At 43.7% G+C, this 16,905-nt stretch overlaps 1 protein-coding gene across 1 annotated transcript in view; it reads right to left on the bottom strand.

The window, feature by feature from the left end:
• THSD7B (thrombospondin type 1 domain containing 7B) overlaps positions 1-16,905 on the bottom strand; it is a gene marked incomplete at its 5' end in the record, with an annotated part of 477,345 nt that overhangs the window by 322,840 nt on the left and 137,600 nt on the right. Inside the window, 2 exons of the mRNA XM_081346642.1 lie at positions 1,179-1,436; positions 10,858-11,695. Coding sequence (XP_081202768.1) covers positions 1,179-1,436; positions 10,858-11,695 — 1,096 coding nt within the window. The remainder of the gene's footprint in view (positions 1-1,178; positions 1,437-10,857; positions 11,696-16,905) is intronic.

Raw genomic sequence — 16,905 nt, 5'->3', positions numbered from 1 at the left:
TAGGATGCCATTCCCACTAGATGGATCCAGACCAGCAATTTAACTCTACAGCAAGGCTGCAGATTGGCTATTATAATAGAATTCTGCAAGTCTGATTGTGCTTAATCTCATCCTTCTTATATGGGTAGCCTTCAACGTATAACCACATTTGGGCCCCAAATTTCCACTGCTAAGCAAGACAGTTGTTAAGTGAGTTTTGCCCCATTTTATGACCTTTCTTGCCACAGTTTTTAAGTGAATCACTGCAGTTGTTAAGGTAGTAATACAGTTGTTACATGAATGGCTTCCCCATTGACTTTGCTTGTCAGAAGGTCACAAAAGGTGAGTCACATGACCCTGGGGCGCCGCAATCCTCATAAATATGAGTCAGTTGCCAAGCATCTGAATTTTGATCACGTGACCGTGGGGATGCTGCAACGGTCGTAAGTGTGAAAAACGATCATCAGGTACTTTTGGCAGTGCCGTTGTAACTTCGAATGGCCACTAAACAAATGGTTACAAGTCAAGGACTACCCGTAGGATTAGTTTTGTCTGAGCCACTTCCTAAATGCGATCTAACTGTTCTAGACTTTAACAAATGTTCCTGCATTTCTCCTTCAAAATCATCTTCCTTATTCTCTACACCAGGGGTGTCAAACTCAATTTCATTGAGGGCCGCATCAGCATTGCGGTTGCCCTCAAGGGGCCGGGTGGGTATGGCCAGGGTGGGCATGGCCTACTGGGTAGGCGTGGCTAGAGTGCATATGGCCTACTGGGTGGGCATGGCCAGCTCTACATTGTTTGCATCAAGGGTGCCTATGGGGGCCTGGGCGGGAGTGGGACAGATCTGAGGGTCTCTGGCAGAAGGAGGGTCTCTGGGCCAGGGCCAAGGCAGTGGGGGCCATTCCCTCACTGTTTCCAGGATGGCTTCGCGGGCCACATGAAACCACTTCGTGGGCCGGATGCGGCCACCGGGTCTTGTGTTTGACATGCCTGCTCTACACCAAAAGCGTAAAAAGCATCCTGAGATACATGCAGGACAAGCGTTCGGGTATCTGTCATATTCATAACAATGTGCATGGGTCCATTCTTTGGTTCTTCAGTAGATCCAAAGACGCCAACCGTAGGACCCTAAAACCACTAGAGGCACCTGAAGATCAACTCTGGCAAAATAAGAGAAATATAAAGGCATGGGATACCTTGGGCAAGGCGGAAGGTGTTTTCCTCCACTGCCAGTATTGCAGGCTTCCCTCTCTTCGGTTTCAGGACATTCCCTCCCAGCTCCAAGAGCTATGTGCTTTATAATCCTTCTTCTGCTGCGGAATCCTGGTGAGAGATCCCCTGAGTAATAACAAGTCTTTGAACAGGAGCTCCAGGAAGACCAGTCTGATGTTTCACAGTCTTTAGGCATAATGCAGGAGCGAAAGGTCAAAGGGATGGCTTCTTGCATACAAAGGCTGTGATAAGAAAGCATTTTGTTAAAAACAAATCCTGAAGAGTTACCACCAAAGAGCCAAAAAAAACCCCACTACAACTACTCCATAATAATTAGGTCCTCCAGTTACATTTTATCAATCCCCAATTTGTTATCTCTTGCCAAATAGTGGAAGAGATTAAGGAAACCAAAGAGACATCGCAGGAGCAAGAATATACAGATGGGTCAATTAAAGGACTACTTTGAAGTAATGTAAGAGCCTGGCAACATTGAAAGGATTCCAATATTACTGTCTCATTGATTTAAAGCTGCTGTTTGGAAAGTTGAAGTATGTAGGCCGTGCAAATGTCATTCAGAAAATGAGACTTCCCCTAAGAAGTTTCTTCCTCAAATAATTAAGATTGGGGTGTAAATTTCTTGAAATGAGAGACAAGCTCAATAGCCGCTCTCTGTATAATGGTCTCATGATGCCACAATTTTGTAACAGGATCACAGCATTTAATCACATATAATGTGAGGTTAATTACACTAAATGTAGCATAAAATTACAAAGGTACTAAAGGGGCATTTCTGCTTTGTAAACTGGAAATTAATATAATTGATGTTTGCTACATAAAAATGTAAAAACAGATTTTTCACATACTTTGTTTGAAAATATTATTATTATCATGGTTCGTTGCAAAGCTAGCCAGGTATTTAGGTTGGATTTGGCCTATTTATCCCCCTGTCAAGTTCTTCATTTGCTCATTCTTGTTGGCCAGTTTGGTCTCTCCAGTACTCAGCAAGCCTATCTTCAATGCATCTTCTTCACTATCCTTCAGATATTCTTCCAATCCCCTTGTTTCCCTCTTTAACCATCCAATGTAGTTGCAACATGTCCACTTATTTTCCTTAGTAAGTAGAGTCTATCAACCTTGCTGCATGGATGAATAATACTTTGTTATTATTTTTCTGGTCTTCCTATCTAAGGCTTTTAGTTTTGCTTGAGTCCAGTACACTATTCCAGCGGTGTATGAACGACTGGCATTTTCCAAGTATTAATTGCCTTCATGGTATTTCCTCCATTGAGTTTGGACTTTAATACCTTCTTCACTCTCTATTCACTTCGAACCTTCTTCTTGACTATCATATGCTTCATATTGTCAGTTTGAAGGATATTATCATTACTACAGGAGATGGGCGTTGCAACTGGGGTACTCAACAAAGCAATCACCCCTATTCATATCGCTGCTAATAGCAGTACAACAAACAGAACAGGTACTCTTTGTTTTTCTTATTCCTGAGAGCACCATCATCACTACTTTCTTCCATTCTTTTGCTTCAAGGCCCAAAAAGTTCACTTCAGACAAAGGAAGGAAGCAGTGATTGGTATTTGCATGAGCATCCTCACCTACTGGAAATGAGATTTGGAATATATGTTTCAGGACCCTGGGTGGAGAAATGACTTTTGATAACAGATGATTTCCAGCACTCCAAAAAGCAGAATGAAAATAGCAAAATGATACGTCCAAACATATATTACAGAAAAGAAAAGATAAAATCTCTCTTCTACCAACCTTCTTATTAGATAGCTGCATCATTCAGGATCATGGTCAGGCAAGTGCCAAGTAAGCTAGCCTCAAGATTTAAAAGTGAGAACTATGCGGAACCCGGTCTAGAAGAGGAAACAATTCAAATCTGCACCAAAATGAGTTCATGAATTCATGAATGGATTACCTGTCAAGGGTCTTTTTCTCTTGAAATATATCTTTACCCTAGTAATGAACAAAAATGCTGCCAAAAGCATTGTTTAAAATGATTTGGTTTTAACACGTGTGCTTATGTCTTTCTCTAGCCATGAATCATATGGCAAATTAATCTGGTCTATACAGGAATTAAGTCCAGAGACTCCTGTGCAATTACAATACTGCAGAATAATTCAAGCAAGAGTGGAAGGTCGCTATCTCTTTAACTCTATGTAAGACAAAAGCTACAGGACAATTTGCACCAAAACAACATGCCTTTTGCCTAAATCACACCAAAAGAAGAAGAAGATATATACAGTGTAATAAACAAAAGGTCACACATACACTAAGAAATACATTTCTATTTCACTGGTCCTGCAAATATTTCAGTAACTTTAGCAAACTCCTTTTATCCCCATCCTTATTTTCTTCTTGTGAGATTTGGGAATTACAGGTCAGATAAAGGGATCATATAAAGGTAACCAGAAAAATTGAGAGGGATCCGATCTCTTACATTATTTCAGCCTTCAACATTTGTTATATTTTATACATAACTTAATACTAGGTATCAATGCTATTTTACTTATCATTCCCCATTACTTACTGTTAGAATAGTTTTGTATTCAAATTATTATTTGCACTTATTTACTTACTACATTTACAATACAGGAATGATAAGAAAATTAGCTCAGAAAAAATTGACAGACAGAAATGTTAAAGTTCTATTAAAGTTCTCATTCTATAAAAAAGCTTGAAGCTTGAATATGGTAATAGACATTGTACTAATGGAATTATTATCTTCCCTGAGCTTGGCAAAAAATTGTAGTGAAAAAGATTAATCTTACTAGCTACTCTACAACTATGGAACTTATATTTTTTTTTTAAATAAGAGCCAAGTTTTTTAGCTCTAAAATGCAAAAATTGATGATTCAGTGTAAACAACTATTTGGTCGATGGTCTGGGTAGTTAATAGCAAACAATCCAACTCTAAACTCTGGTGTATGTATCAATTTCATTTCTCTATAACATGACTTGCAATATTAGATTGGCAATCTAATGGGCCTGGGTGCAAGCCACGGTGGCAGAGTGGCTTGACCTACACCTGCAGCCCCATAGAGGGGAGAGCTCTATGGGGTATGCTTCACCCAGAGTGGGTTCTGGACCACCTCCGGAAGCAGAGTCACAACCCATCGTGAGAGGATGGGGAGTGGCCTGCTTCTGGGGTTCATCCAGCCAAGTGGCAGTGGCTGGGTGACGGTCCAGATACCCACCTACCCGACTAGACCCTCCTGCTGATTCTCCATCCAGGGGACTGCCTTCCAAAAAACCCTTGTGACTCTATGCTCCTCCAATACTCCAGCACAGACCTGCACGCCCTCAGGGATTCCCCCCTCTCCTGGGTGCGACCCGCCTTCGCTACATCCAATCTCGATGACGGGCCCGACCATTGGGCCTCTGAGAGATGGCCGGGCAGGGTCAGGGGCCTACAGCATAAGACCAACAAGAGGCCCCTGATTAAGTTCTTAGTTAAGTTCTTTGTCGGGTTAGGGAGGGGGGTGGGAAAAGACTATGGTGGTTCGGCGAAGGGGACCCTTCCATCAACCATAGCGCAGGCCAGGCCTACGACCGTTCACGAAGGTGAGGAACGGGGTCCAGTCGCCGACAAAGCCCAGTGGCGAGGTGACGTACAACCAATTCCCAGGATGGTAGGGAACGGCAGAAGGTGCACAAGCAGAGGGCCGTATCGACACCGGGAGGGTCATCTCCGCTCTCTACAAGCGGTGAGATGCTCCGACCCTCTGTACTTCCCCCGAGGACCCGGGAGTGGAGATGTGCAGCCGCCTGAGCTCAGGCTGGTCTACCTAAATGCCAGGTCCGTTGCCAACAAGGCTCCCCTTGTTCGAGACCTAGTGGAGAGGGAGCGCGCGGACCTGGCTTGCATCACGGAAACCTGGCTGGGCCCAGAGGGTGGTGTCCCTCTGGTTGACCTCTGCCCATCTGGTTTCCAGGTGCTGCACCAGCCTCGGGCCCATGGTAGGGGCGGAGGAGTGGCAGTAATCATCAGGGAGACCCTTAGCCCGCGGGAGACCACCGTCCCTCAGATAGTCGGGTGTGAGTCTCTTTCTGAGATACGGTCCGGGGGCGCAGTTGAGCCTGCTGCTGGCGTACCTTCCACCTAATCGCGCAGCGGCAGCCCTGCCTAAGCTACTCGATGTCCTCTCGGGGTTGGTGGTTGAATTCCCCAAACTCATGGTTTTGGGCGACTTCAACCTACCGTCCCTAGGAGGATCATCCGAACTAGCTCGGGAGTTCATGGCTTCCATGACGGCCATGGACCTGTCGCAAATAATTTCAGGACCGAATCATTAGGGAGGCCACAACCCCGACTTGGTTTTCTTATCTGGACGGTGGCGTGATGATCTCGGTGGGGGCTCCCCAACCATTATGCCCCTGTCATGGACCGACCATCACCTCCTACGGCTAGACTTCCGCTTTGCCACCCCCCGCCGTGGGTGCGCGGAACCAACCAGATGGTACCGCCCCAGGCGCCTGATGGACCCGGATAGGTTCCAGGCAGCGCTTGAGAACCCACCTGCACTCTCTGCTCACAGCTCGGCAGATGCCTTAGTGGAAGCCTGGGAAAGGGCAGCCACAGAGGCACTTGACCGAGTTGTACCCCTGCGGCCCCTGACCCGGCGCAGATCCCAGCGAGCCCCATGGTTCACTGCGGAGCTCCGGGAGATGAAGCGTCAGAGACGGGGCCTAGAGAGCCGTTGGAGATCCAGTCGATCCGAATCCGACCGGTTGCGACTAAGAATCCTCACCAGGTCTTATCTCGCAGCGATGAGGGTGGCGAGATCCAATTATTTTTCCACCCTCATCGCGTCCGCAGATAATCGCCCGGCTGCCCTGTTCAGAGTGACTCGCTCCCTTCTGAACCAAGAGGTGAGAGAGGAATCCTTACAGGGCCGAGCCGAGGAATTCGGCCAATATCTGTTGGATAAAATCGCTCGGATTCGAACCGGCCTGGACTCCAACTGGGCAGAGTCTGAGGAACAGGACATGGACAGTCTTGTCGACGTCATCTGGGAGGAATTTGATCCTGTGACTCCAAAGGAAGTGGACAGGATTATGAGGAGGTTGAGCTCCTCCACATGCTTACTGGACCCATGCCCTTCCTGGCTGGCTTATGCAGCCCGAGAGGGGACACGAGGCTGGTTTCTGGCGGTCATCTCTGCTTCTCTGAGGGAGGGTCACTTCCCCGCCTCCTTGAAGGAGGCGGTGGTGAGACCTCTCCTCAAGAAGCCCACCTTAGACCCAGCTTCATTGAATAACTTTCGTCCAGTCTCCAACCTTCGCTTCCTTGCGAAGGTTGTTGAGAGTGTGGTGGCGCATCAGCTTCCTCAGGTCCTGGAGGAAGCGGATTATCTAGACCCGTACCAATCGGGCTTCAGGCCGGGCTACAGCACGGAGACGGCATTGGTCACTCTGATGAATGATCTCTGGAGGGCCCGGGACAGGGGCCATTCCTCTGTCCTAGTCTTATTAGACCTTTCGGCGGCATTCGATACCATCGACCATGGTATCTTGCTGCGGCGCCTCAGGGGATTGGGAGTGGGAGGCACGGTTCTGCGGTGGTTCTCCTCCTTCCTCCTGGGACGCTCGCAGTCGGTGTTGGCAGGAGGACAGAGGTCGACTCCGAGGCCTCTCGTTTGTGGAGTCCCTCAGGGGTCGGTTCTCTCGCCTCTCCTGTTCAACATCTACATGAAACCGCTAGGTGAGATCATTCGTGGTTTTGGAGTAGGGTACCATCAGTATGCTGATGATACCCAGCTTTTCATCTCAACTCCAAACAGCATCAGTGATGCCCTCGTCGTGATGTCCCGTTGCCTGGAAGCGGTCCGGGAATGGATGGGGAGGAACAGGCTTCAACTCAACCCGGACAAGACTGAATGGCTGTACATACCGGCATGCCAGGATACTCAGAACGTTCCATCCCTTAACATCGGGGATGAGTTATTACCCCCTGCTAATAGGGCCCGCAACCTGGGTGTCCTCCTAGACTCACAGTTATCCTTGGAAGACCACATAGGAGCTGTGGCCAAGGGGGCCTTCACTCGGGTTCAACTGGTGCGCCAACTACGACCTTATCTGGACCTGGATGCCTTACGTACAGTCACCCATGCACTTGTGACCTCCCGCCTTGACTACTGTAACGCTCTCTACATGGGGCTGCCCTTGAGAGCCACTCGGAAGCTTCAACTGGTGCAGAGTGCAGCTGCACGAACACTTTTGGGGGCCTCCCGATACTCCCATATCACACCTCTCCTCCGTGAGCTGCACTGGCTGCCGGTTGCCTTCCGAGTGAAATTCAAGGTGCTAACAATGACATACAAAGCCCTACATAGCATGGGTCCGGATTACCTACGGGAGCACCTTCTGCCAACGTCAACACCCCTCCGTCCTGTGCGCTCCCACAGAGAGGGCCTCCTCAGGGTGCCACCGCTCAAAGAATGCCGGCTGGTGGCCCCCAGGGGGAGGGCATTCTCAGTGGGTGCCCCAACCCTCTGGAACTGCTTGCCTACTGAAATCCGGATGGCCCCCCGACCTTCGCACCTTCCGGCGCGACTTAAAAACTTACCTGTTCCAGCAGTCCGGCCTGGCCTGATAGCTCTTGGGGTTTCATTTGTTTTTACTATCGTTTTTTACTATTGTTTAATTGTATACCCACCTTACTCTGTACACCGCCCCGAGTCCCTCGGGAGAAGGGCGGTATATAAAAATAAATAAATAAATAAATAAATAAATAAATAAATAAATAAATAAATAAATAAATAAATAAATAAATAAATATTAGATTGGCATGAACATTGATTCACTCTAAATTGTCAGGTTAGCATACCATACAAAAATGTATATTTCTTTTTTTAGCCTGTCAACTTACAGGCGATCTCCATGCAGTGGCCCAAGCAAGGTTTATTTCTTTAAAGATTCATTTCTATACATGGTACAGTTCCATCTTCAACATTCCTATTAATTTCCAGTATTAATATACGTAAGAGTCCATCCTCATGCAACATTTAGTATCTCTCTATGCCCAACCAGATTCCTTTGGGGTATTCCGATCCAAGCTATGGTAACATAAACTTCTCCCACCATTGTTCCACTATAATTAGAATTTGGAGGAAGACTGCCACTGTCCTGGAGGAAAGAATGAATCAATGAATCAATCAGAATAGAGGTGGAAGTGACCTTGGAGGTTTTCTAGTCCAGCCCCCTGTTCAACCAGGAGACCCTATACCCTATATTTGAGACAAGTGGCTGTCCAGTCTCTTCTTAAAAAACTCCAGCGATGAAGCACCCCTAACTTCTGAAGGCAAGCTGTTCCACTGGTTAATTGTTCCCTGGTTAATCGTACACTAGTTAATTGTTCACTGGTTATGGGTCCTATCCAACAAAATGAAATTTAATGTGGAGAAAAGCAAGGTTTTACACCTGGGCAGGAAAAACCGAAGATACAAGTACAGATTAGGTGAAACCTGGCTCAAAAACAGTAACTGTGAGAGGCATCTTGGAGTCCTAGTGGATGATCACTTAAACATGAGTCAGCAGTGTGTGGCAGCAGCCAAAAAGGCTAATACAATCCTTGGTTGTATAAACAGAGGCATAGAATCAAAATCATATGAAGTATTAGTACCACTTTATAAAGCCTTAGTAAGGCCACACCTAGAACACTGCATCCACTTTTGGTCACCACATTACAAAAAAGATGTTGAGACTTTGGAAAAGTTGCAAAGAAGAGCAACTAAGATGATTAAAGGCCTGGAGACTAAAACTTATGAAGAAAGATTGCAGGATTTGGGCTTGACTAGTCTAGAGAAAAGAAGGACTATGATAGCAGTATTCCAGTATTTGAGAGACTGCCACAAAGAGGAGGGGGTCAATTTATTTTCCAAAGCACCAGAGGGCAGGACAAGAAACAATGGATGGAAACTAATCAAGGAGAGAAGCAACCTGGAATTAAGGAAAAACTTCCTAACCATGAGGACAATTAACCAGTGGAACAGCTTGCAGTCAGAAGTTGTGGGTGCTTCATCACTTGAGATTTTTAAGAACAGACTGAACAGACACTTGTCTAAAATGGTGTAGGATCTCCTGCTTGAGCAAGGGGCTGGACTAGACAACAAGGCCCCTTCCAGCTCTACTCTATTCTGATTCTGATTCTAAGTGAGTTTGATCTTGAATCTTCAAGACCAAAATATTTTGATAGACCTATTCTCCCTGAATTGTCTTTTAAAGTTGTCCAAATTAGCAACCTTCTTCATCTCTTTTAGGGAAAACTGCTTCTTTTATTGTTTTAAATCCCCTTCCAAACAACCTTACTTGTCCCAATGGTATGAAAGAGAAAGAAAAACTTTTTTTCCCCCTGAAGAAGCAAAGAAGATTTTCAGGGCTGAAGGCAAGCACATCAGAACAAGGTTCCAATAAATGGATCAGCACCACAGAATTCCTCTCTGAAGACTTTGCAGATAAATTGGTAAATTACTATGTTAAATATAAAGGATTGGAATATAAAACAAATTTCTTTGCTCAAGTTGTATATATATGTTTGCATATATGTGTGTGTGTCTGCACGTGCTTGTATACAGACATTTGTAATAAATATATGTTGATCAGATACAGGTGGAAGATTTTTTTTTGACATATCACAGAAGGTAATAGGTTACAGAAAAGATAATGTTGTTTGGTGGAGGGGGAAGTTTGTCCGTCTGTCTGTCTGTCTGTCTGTCTGTCTGTCTGTCTATCTATCTATCTATCTATCTATCTATCTATCTATCTATCTATCTATCTATCTATCTAATCATCGATCTATCATCGATCTATCATCTTTTTCATCTTATTAATAAACAAATTATAAAGCCTGATGATTCAATCCTAATCAGCAAAAGTCCGTTAAGAATTTCCAAAAAGAATATATATATAAAACTTAACAATATATCTTTTTCATTTTTTCTTTTTTCTCTGCATTTTTTATTTTTATTAGTTTTTATCTTTGTATCTATAAACTTCAGTAACAGTATTATTAAAGAAAGAAAGAAAAATTTCCCACTTTGTCTGTGTCATGTATGACACAACTGCAATAGAAAGTATTTCAGGTCTTCTGCTCTTATGAATCTTTGGTAATCATAAATGGGTAAAAATTATTTGAATTACTTCTTCCATGCATCTGTGTCTCTTTTGATAATCAGCAGTCGAGTGATTTGAAATATCTGAAATGGCTTTGTAATTGCTGTAGGCAATGAATGCTATCTGCTCCCTTTAGCAGAAAATATGGGTTGAAATTCTGCCCCCCCAAAAGGAGAAACATTTAAAGGTACTATCTCTCTGAACTATGTGAACCTGATTACCCTCTACTATTTATATAAGACTAAATATAAAAATATTCCTGAAAATTGCAGAATATAGACATGGTACACAAAAACAGATAGAATAAGAAAAACACAACATTGAAAAGGATCTTGAAGACAAGGTAGCCAAGCTCTCTGTTCTCTGCTACTGTAACCTTGACAGGTGGCTGTTCACCCTCTGCTCACATAATTGGCAGCAGATGGTCCTCCATCTTCCCACGGTAGGCTGCTCCAATAGAAAACAGCTCTTCCCACTAGGGAACATAACTGCCTTTCAAGAAAAGACTTGTCATGAATAAAGAGGACTTACCTCAATATAGCATTTTTTCCATCATTTCTTGTACACCTCACCTGCCTTGTTTGATAACCAATTTCTATATCCCAAGCCCTGGAACTGTAGTGGGATCTCAATTTGTGAGAATGTTGCAAATTTTCAACCATTTCAAGCTTAAAAGTGCTTCGCTCTATTGAATCTGAGCTGAAATCCAGGATAGTTCTCCCAACCGTGTTGAGCTCTTTCAGATGAGGCAACCGGCATTTACTCCAAGGTCCGACTTTAAGACTGTAGGAATATTCCTCTTCCTCATGAGGACAAGACATGGAAACCTCACAGACCCTGGACTCAGTGAGATTTGGACATCTGCTTCCACCGTAGAGTGGAGGAGCAATAATGAAACGGGTTCTATGCTGTATACTTTTTCCACAATGTTTGCTACATTCAGACCAGGAAGAAAATTCAGATACGACGCAATCTCGTGGGCAAGGTATTAGACAGGCTTGTTCCGTTGATGGCTGAGGAACAAAATATCCACAAATCTCATTCACAACCACTGTTCTATTCAACTTTTGTATGCATTGCACAGTTCTGTGTTGTAATCCATGTTGTGCAGTTACACACTCTGAAGTCCTTGGTTTGACTTCACCGTGGGCAAAAGGGACTAGAACGCATATGCTCCATTCTGAAACTTCCCACTCAAAGAGTTCAAGGTGCCAATCACATATTTTAAAGCAACTCCTCTGGCATTCAGGTCTATCACTTTGTTCACAGTTTGAATGATGGGTTGTCCAGCCTTCTGAGTGTACACACCACACAACTCGGCTCTGAACACCACCTGAACCACAGTCACCAATACATCGTCCCCAGTGACCTAAAACAGAAAAAGAATAAGAGAACTTAAGGATGTTAATAAGGCTAACATCTGTTTTCATCATGAAACAAACAGAAAAGTAGAACATATAATGAAGCTGCAGATCAGAGCGCAGTGTTCCAAGAACTGGTTCAATCCAGGTCATTTCTATCACGTCTGCAACTTCCTTAGTCAGAACTTTTAGAACTAGAAGGTGAATAAGAGCTCAGAAGATGAAAAAGAGAACTTGTTTCTTATTTCAGAGGCCAACAGAAGTCATGTGCAAAAAAAAAAACATTTATACTAATCATGCAATTTCTCTTTAAGAGTGAATGATGTTTTGCACATAGCAGAAAAAGAAAATGCAGTAGTAAGCCGAAGAAAACAAGAGAAGGAGGACTAACTAATCTAATTTATATCAAACCAGTTATAAACTTTCAAGGAGGGAGGGAAGGAGGAAGATTTGTGATGTTTCCACCAGGAAACTCAGTGGGGAAGGCTGCAGGAAGTCGCAAATCGCTCCCGCTCCCACTGTTTTTTTACCCAACCATGGCTGTTCTGTTTCTCTGTTTAATTAAGGAAATATCTTTGAAATAATGATCCACCGGAGGCATGGGTTGTCTAGTTTAGAGATACAGTTGTAAGTACCACTCTTCTATCTTCTAAAAGCTCTTATCACATTCTGCAAGCAAACTTCAACTCTGTAATTACTCAAATTGAACCATAATCTAAGCCTGTTCAGTTTTATACCCTTTGTCTAAATAAATAAACATACAATAAGCTTTCATTCTCATATTCATACATTTATAAAAGATCTCTTAAACACACCCACATACAATGATCTACGCACCATCTGCCCAGCATAAAAACCATACTTTGAAAAATTTGCTATCACCTCTTATTCACCTTTCCTTTCCAGATATACTAATCTTCCATCATTTTGCATCCATTCTTATTTTCTTTCCTTTTGTATAAAGGAACAATAATTCCAGTCATCAGTTACAGATGCAGTATTCAAATGTACTTTAAATAAATCATACAACCTCTCCCAAACAAAGCACATCCATATTTTAACACGTCTCGAGTTAATACAGTCTACATCTTCAATCCTAACAATTTTCCATAATTTTCACAGCACTTTTGACTTTCTTTTTGACTTTTTTTTCTTGAAGACTTACAGCATTCATTCACTATCATTCCAATACAAAACTCTAAAATAATCTTTCCAATATTCCCTTCTTTCAGTTTCACCCCAAATCATTTCATCACTTTGTTTCAGTCAAAGCACGTTTTTAAATTCTTCATCAAAATCACTTATATATTTGCATGGCCACTTTAATCTTAACAATTCCTTGCCATCTTTGCATGCTTCGCTGTCTTTTCCCTTATACCGTATATACTTGAGTATAAGCCGAATTTTTCAGCCCACTTTTTGGGCTGAAAAATTCCACTTCGGCTTATACTCCAGTCAACAAAAAAACTTACCGAGGACTTGTGCGCGGCTGAGGCTTTGGTGCTTCCGGGATCGCGCGCACCTCTCCCAAGGCACCACCGTCCGGAGACCTGCCGAAGTTTGGGGAGGTTTGGGGAGGTTTGGGCTCCCCAAACCTCCCCAAACGTCGGCAGGTCTCCGGACCTCCGCACCCTGCCTGCCTGCTTCTTTCTGCAGCGGAAAGAAGCAGGCAGGCAGGGCGCGGAGGTCCGGAGACCTGCCGACGTTTGGGGAGGTTTGGGGAGGTGCGCGCGCACCTCCCCAAACCTCCCCAAACTTCGGCAGGTCTCCGGACGGCGGCGGCTTGGGAGAGGTGCGCGCGATCCTGGAAGCACCGAAGCCTCGGCCGCACGCAAGTCCTCGGTAAGCTCCGGGCGGTCACTTGCTTCGCGTCTCCTGAGGGAAGGGGGGGCAACTGGAGCGGGCGTGTTTCCTCGCCTGCTGGGCGCCGCGATTTGCCTGGGGAACGCGCGGGCCCCGAATGGCAGCGTGGAGCGAGGAAGCGGACAGCCAGGGCTTCCCCGAGAGCCGCGGCCACACAGGGTATTCCTGTGTATTCAGGCTTGCAAAATGGCGGATCGAGCCTCTGCTGGCGGCAGAGGCTTGCAGAGCGCGGATCCAGCCTCCGCTGGCGGCGGAGGCTTGCAGAACGGCAGATCGGCTTATACTCGAGTCAATAACTTTTTCCAGTTTTTGGGGGGTGAAATTGGGGGTCTCGGCTTATACTCGAGTCGGCTTATACTCAAGTATATACGGTATATAGATTTAGCAAGAGCTCTCATCTTTATTTTTTGCAACAATTATTCTTTTATGTGAATTTTTCTTATATGCACCCTTTCACCTCATAATTTCTTCAAGCATCCTTTTTCATATTTCCCATTAGGATACCTGAACAAACTTATATAACATAATTATTTTTACTGTCTCCCCAGCAGTTTTCTATGCATTCTGTTGGGAAATTAATCTGTCCTTTCATACAGGACTCATATTTTCTCTTCCTGTAGTCTACATTCAGTCTAGTTTTTTTCCCCTTTTCTTTTAAGTTTCCAAGAAAACACTCTTGAATTTCCAGAAAATAGTTTGACCCATATCCAGAACCTCTCAGGATTAAATATGGCAAGATGGGAGCCAATGATTAGTAGACCAAATGGAACGGCAACATAAACATGGTACAGATGTCTTTGTTATTCTGTCATCAAGCAGAATAACTTTTTCCTAGATCACATTCATTCAGTATGTTGCGCAATCTGTCTTAAAACTCATCCCTGTGTTGTCATCATCATCATTATCAACAACATTCAAAGAAGCATAACATGCAACTGTCACCAAGCTGTAAATTCATACTTGTACATGCTTTTTCTTTTACTTTCTTTCTGTCCATAATTCGACTTACACCTTCACTTCCTTGCACATATTTGTTAACTCCACTGCACAAGATCAGATGACTCTTATTCAAACCTATTACACCATTTACATTTTCCTTAGTTTCACAGGCAATCTTTTTTCACTTCATTTATTAATGAAGTTCTTTTCATCGTCCTCTTAAATTCAAACAACCTTGAATTCACATGATAACTCTCTTAGGTAATAGTCATACCAAGCTTACAAATACTAGTATAATCAAAGCTAAAAGTGAATAAACAGGAAACAAGTGAAAACTGTATTATAGTACATCATAAAAGTGAAATGTTTAAAAGTGGTTTTTGTTACATAGTTTTTGCTTCTTAGTTTTTAAAGATTAAATCCCTATAAATGTTTGGTTGGTTTATTTGTTTCCCCAAATCACTTTCCTCAAATTCCACAAAAAGTATGGACCTACTGTTGGTAAAATGCTGCTGAATTCTGGCAGCGAACAATGGGAAATTCCAAGAATTTTTTTTTAAAGAAAAAGCATTACATATGAGGTACACATATTCTTTAATTGTGAATTGTCTGTCTTAGCTTAAGAGACTCAAAGTCAAACATGGAAATACTACATGCTCCATGGATTATTGGTTCTGGATTAATCTATTGCAGACTTGTCAAACACAAGGCCCGGGGGCCAGATCCGGCCCGCGAAGTGGTTTCATGTGGCCCGCGAAGCCATCCTGGAAACAGTGAGGGAACGGCCCCCACTGCCTTGGCCCTGGCCCAGAGTCCCTCCTTCTGCCAGAGACCCTCAGATCTGTCCCACTCCTGCCCAGGCCCCCATAGGCACCCTTGATGCGAACGATGTAGAGCTGGCCATGCCCACCGAGTAGGCCATACGCACTCTAGCCATGCCCACCCAGTAGGCCATGCCCACCCAGCCCACGCCCACCTGGCCCCCTGAGGGCAACTGCAATGCTGATGCGGCCCTCAATGAAATTGAGTTTGACACCCCTGATCTATTGGGTTCAAACTTGTTCGACTGCCACATCCCCACATTTTTCATATTTTCCTTAGAAGTCCAGAGTTTTCAGGAAATCATGTTCCCTAAATTTTGCTGCCCCTACAACACACCATTGTTAGGCATCCAATCTAAATATTACTCATTATTCGCCTTCACCCAGGGATTAGTTTCTCAATGTATCTGAGGGCTTTCTACCCTCTGGCCCATCTCACTGACCATTCTACCAGTTGTGGCAACCAAATTAAGGCTTTTATATTATTGCTTTTTTAAAAAAAAAGTCTTAACAGTTTGCTCAATGACATATTAGGTCAACAAGTCTACCACAGAAAAAGAGAAAGAAAAAACACAGCAATCCAAGGAAGTGAGTTTTTCCGATCACACTTTCCTACAATAAGAGTAACATAGCCAGTGGGAATCTCAAAAGGGCATGCTTGCTTGCCCATCGATTAGACAACTGCTCAATCAACCAAGAGGCAAAATGAGATTGTAAGCAACAAATTCAATCCCCAACAATTCCAAAACAGGATTGGGGGGGCAGGTGAAGTGGACAGGGGCCAGACTGAAGGCAGCAATCACAGCAGACCGGAGTCACAAAATTTCCAGCATTTCAGACCCTGAGACACATTTATGCACACTACATGATTTGTGTGCAGTATCTTGAGGCGGAATATTAGGCAAAACTGTCCTTCCAGAGAGATCTCGCAGCTGTGGTAGGATGCTGAGATACAGGTATAGATATGAAGACATGCATTCAGGAAAGGTTAGTAGGTAGTTCTCACACTGGGATAAGGAATAACTATAGATTTGCTCTGTCTCTGTCTCTCTGGGTTAACAGCCCTTCATAGAAAAAAGTAGTTACCTGCTGCTATCTTAAAGGCAAGACAAATACCAAACTTCATAGTCTGTTTTCCTATAATTAGGCAGCCCAATTTTGAGTTTTCTACCCAGAAGTATTTTGAAGCTTAGTGGCATTGTTTTTACTGAGGAATCCTAGTACTTGAAGGCAAGACTCAGAGATGGTAGCACAATATAGATTCTTTTGTTCCATTAGTGAACATGAATTGCACCAGCTTCCTTTTTCAAGAAATTCAGTAACTTCTTCAGAGTTCCCTTTAGACAAAATGCAGTGATGATTCTAACCGACTGAGCAGAGAATATGTGCATATTTTGAGTGTAAAGAGCTCCTGGACCAGAATAAATCTACCTTACTGTATAGATTAGCTTTGATGGCTTACTTCAAAGAATATTAGAGTGTGAACTTGATATATGTGTCAGTTATTTCTATTTTCCTCATAAAATTAAGATTTTAAGCTACTTAGATCCCGGATATAGATTTCCTATACATTACAAGTAGTTAACTTGTATCAG

The sequence above is a fragment of the Vipera berus genome, assembly GCF_964194415.1.
Source record: "Vipera berus genome assembly, chromosome: 1".
Taxonomy (NCBI): domain Eukaryota; kingdom Metazoa; phylum Chordata; class Lepidosauria; order Squamata; family Viperidae; genus Vipera; species Vipera berus.
The sequence above is the reverse complement of the archived record's forward strand: the minus strand, read 5'-3'. Positions and strand labels throughout refer to the sequence as shown.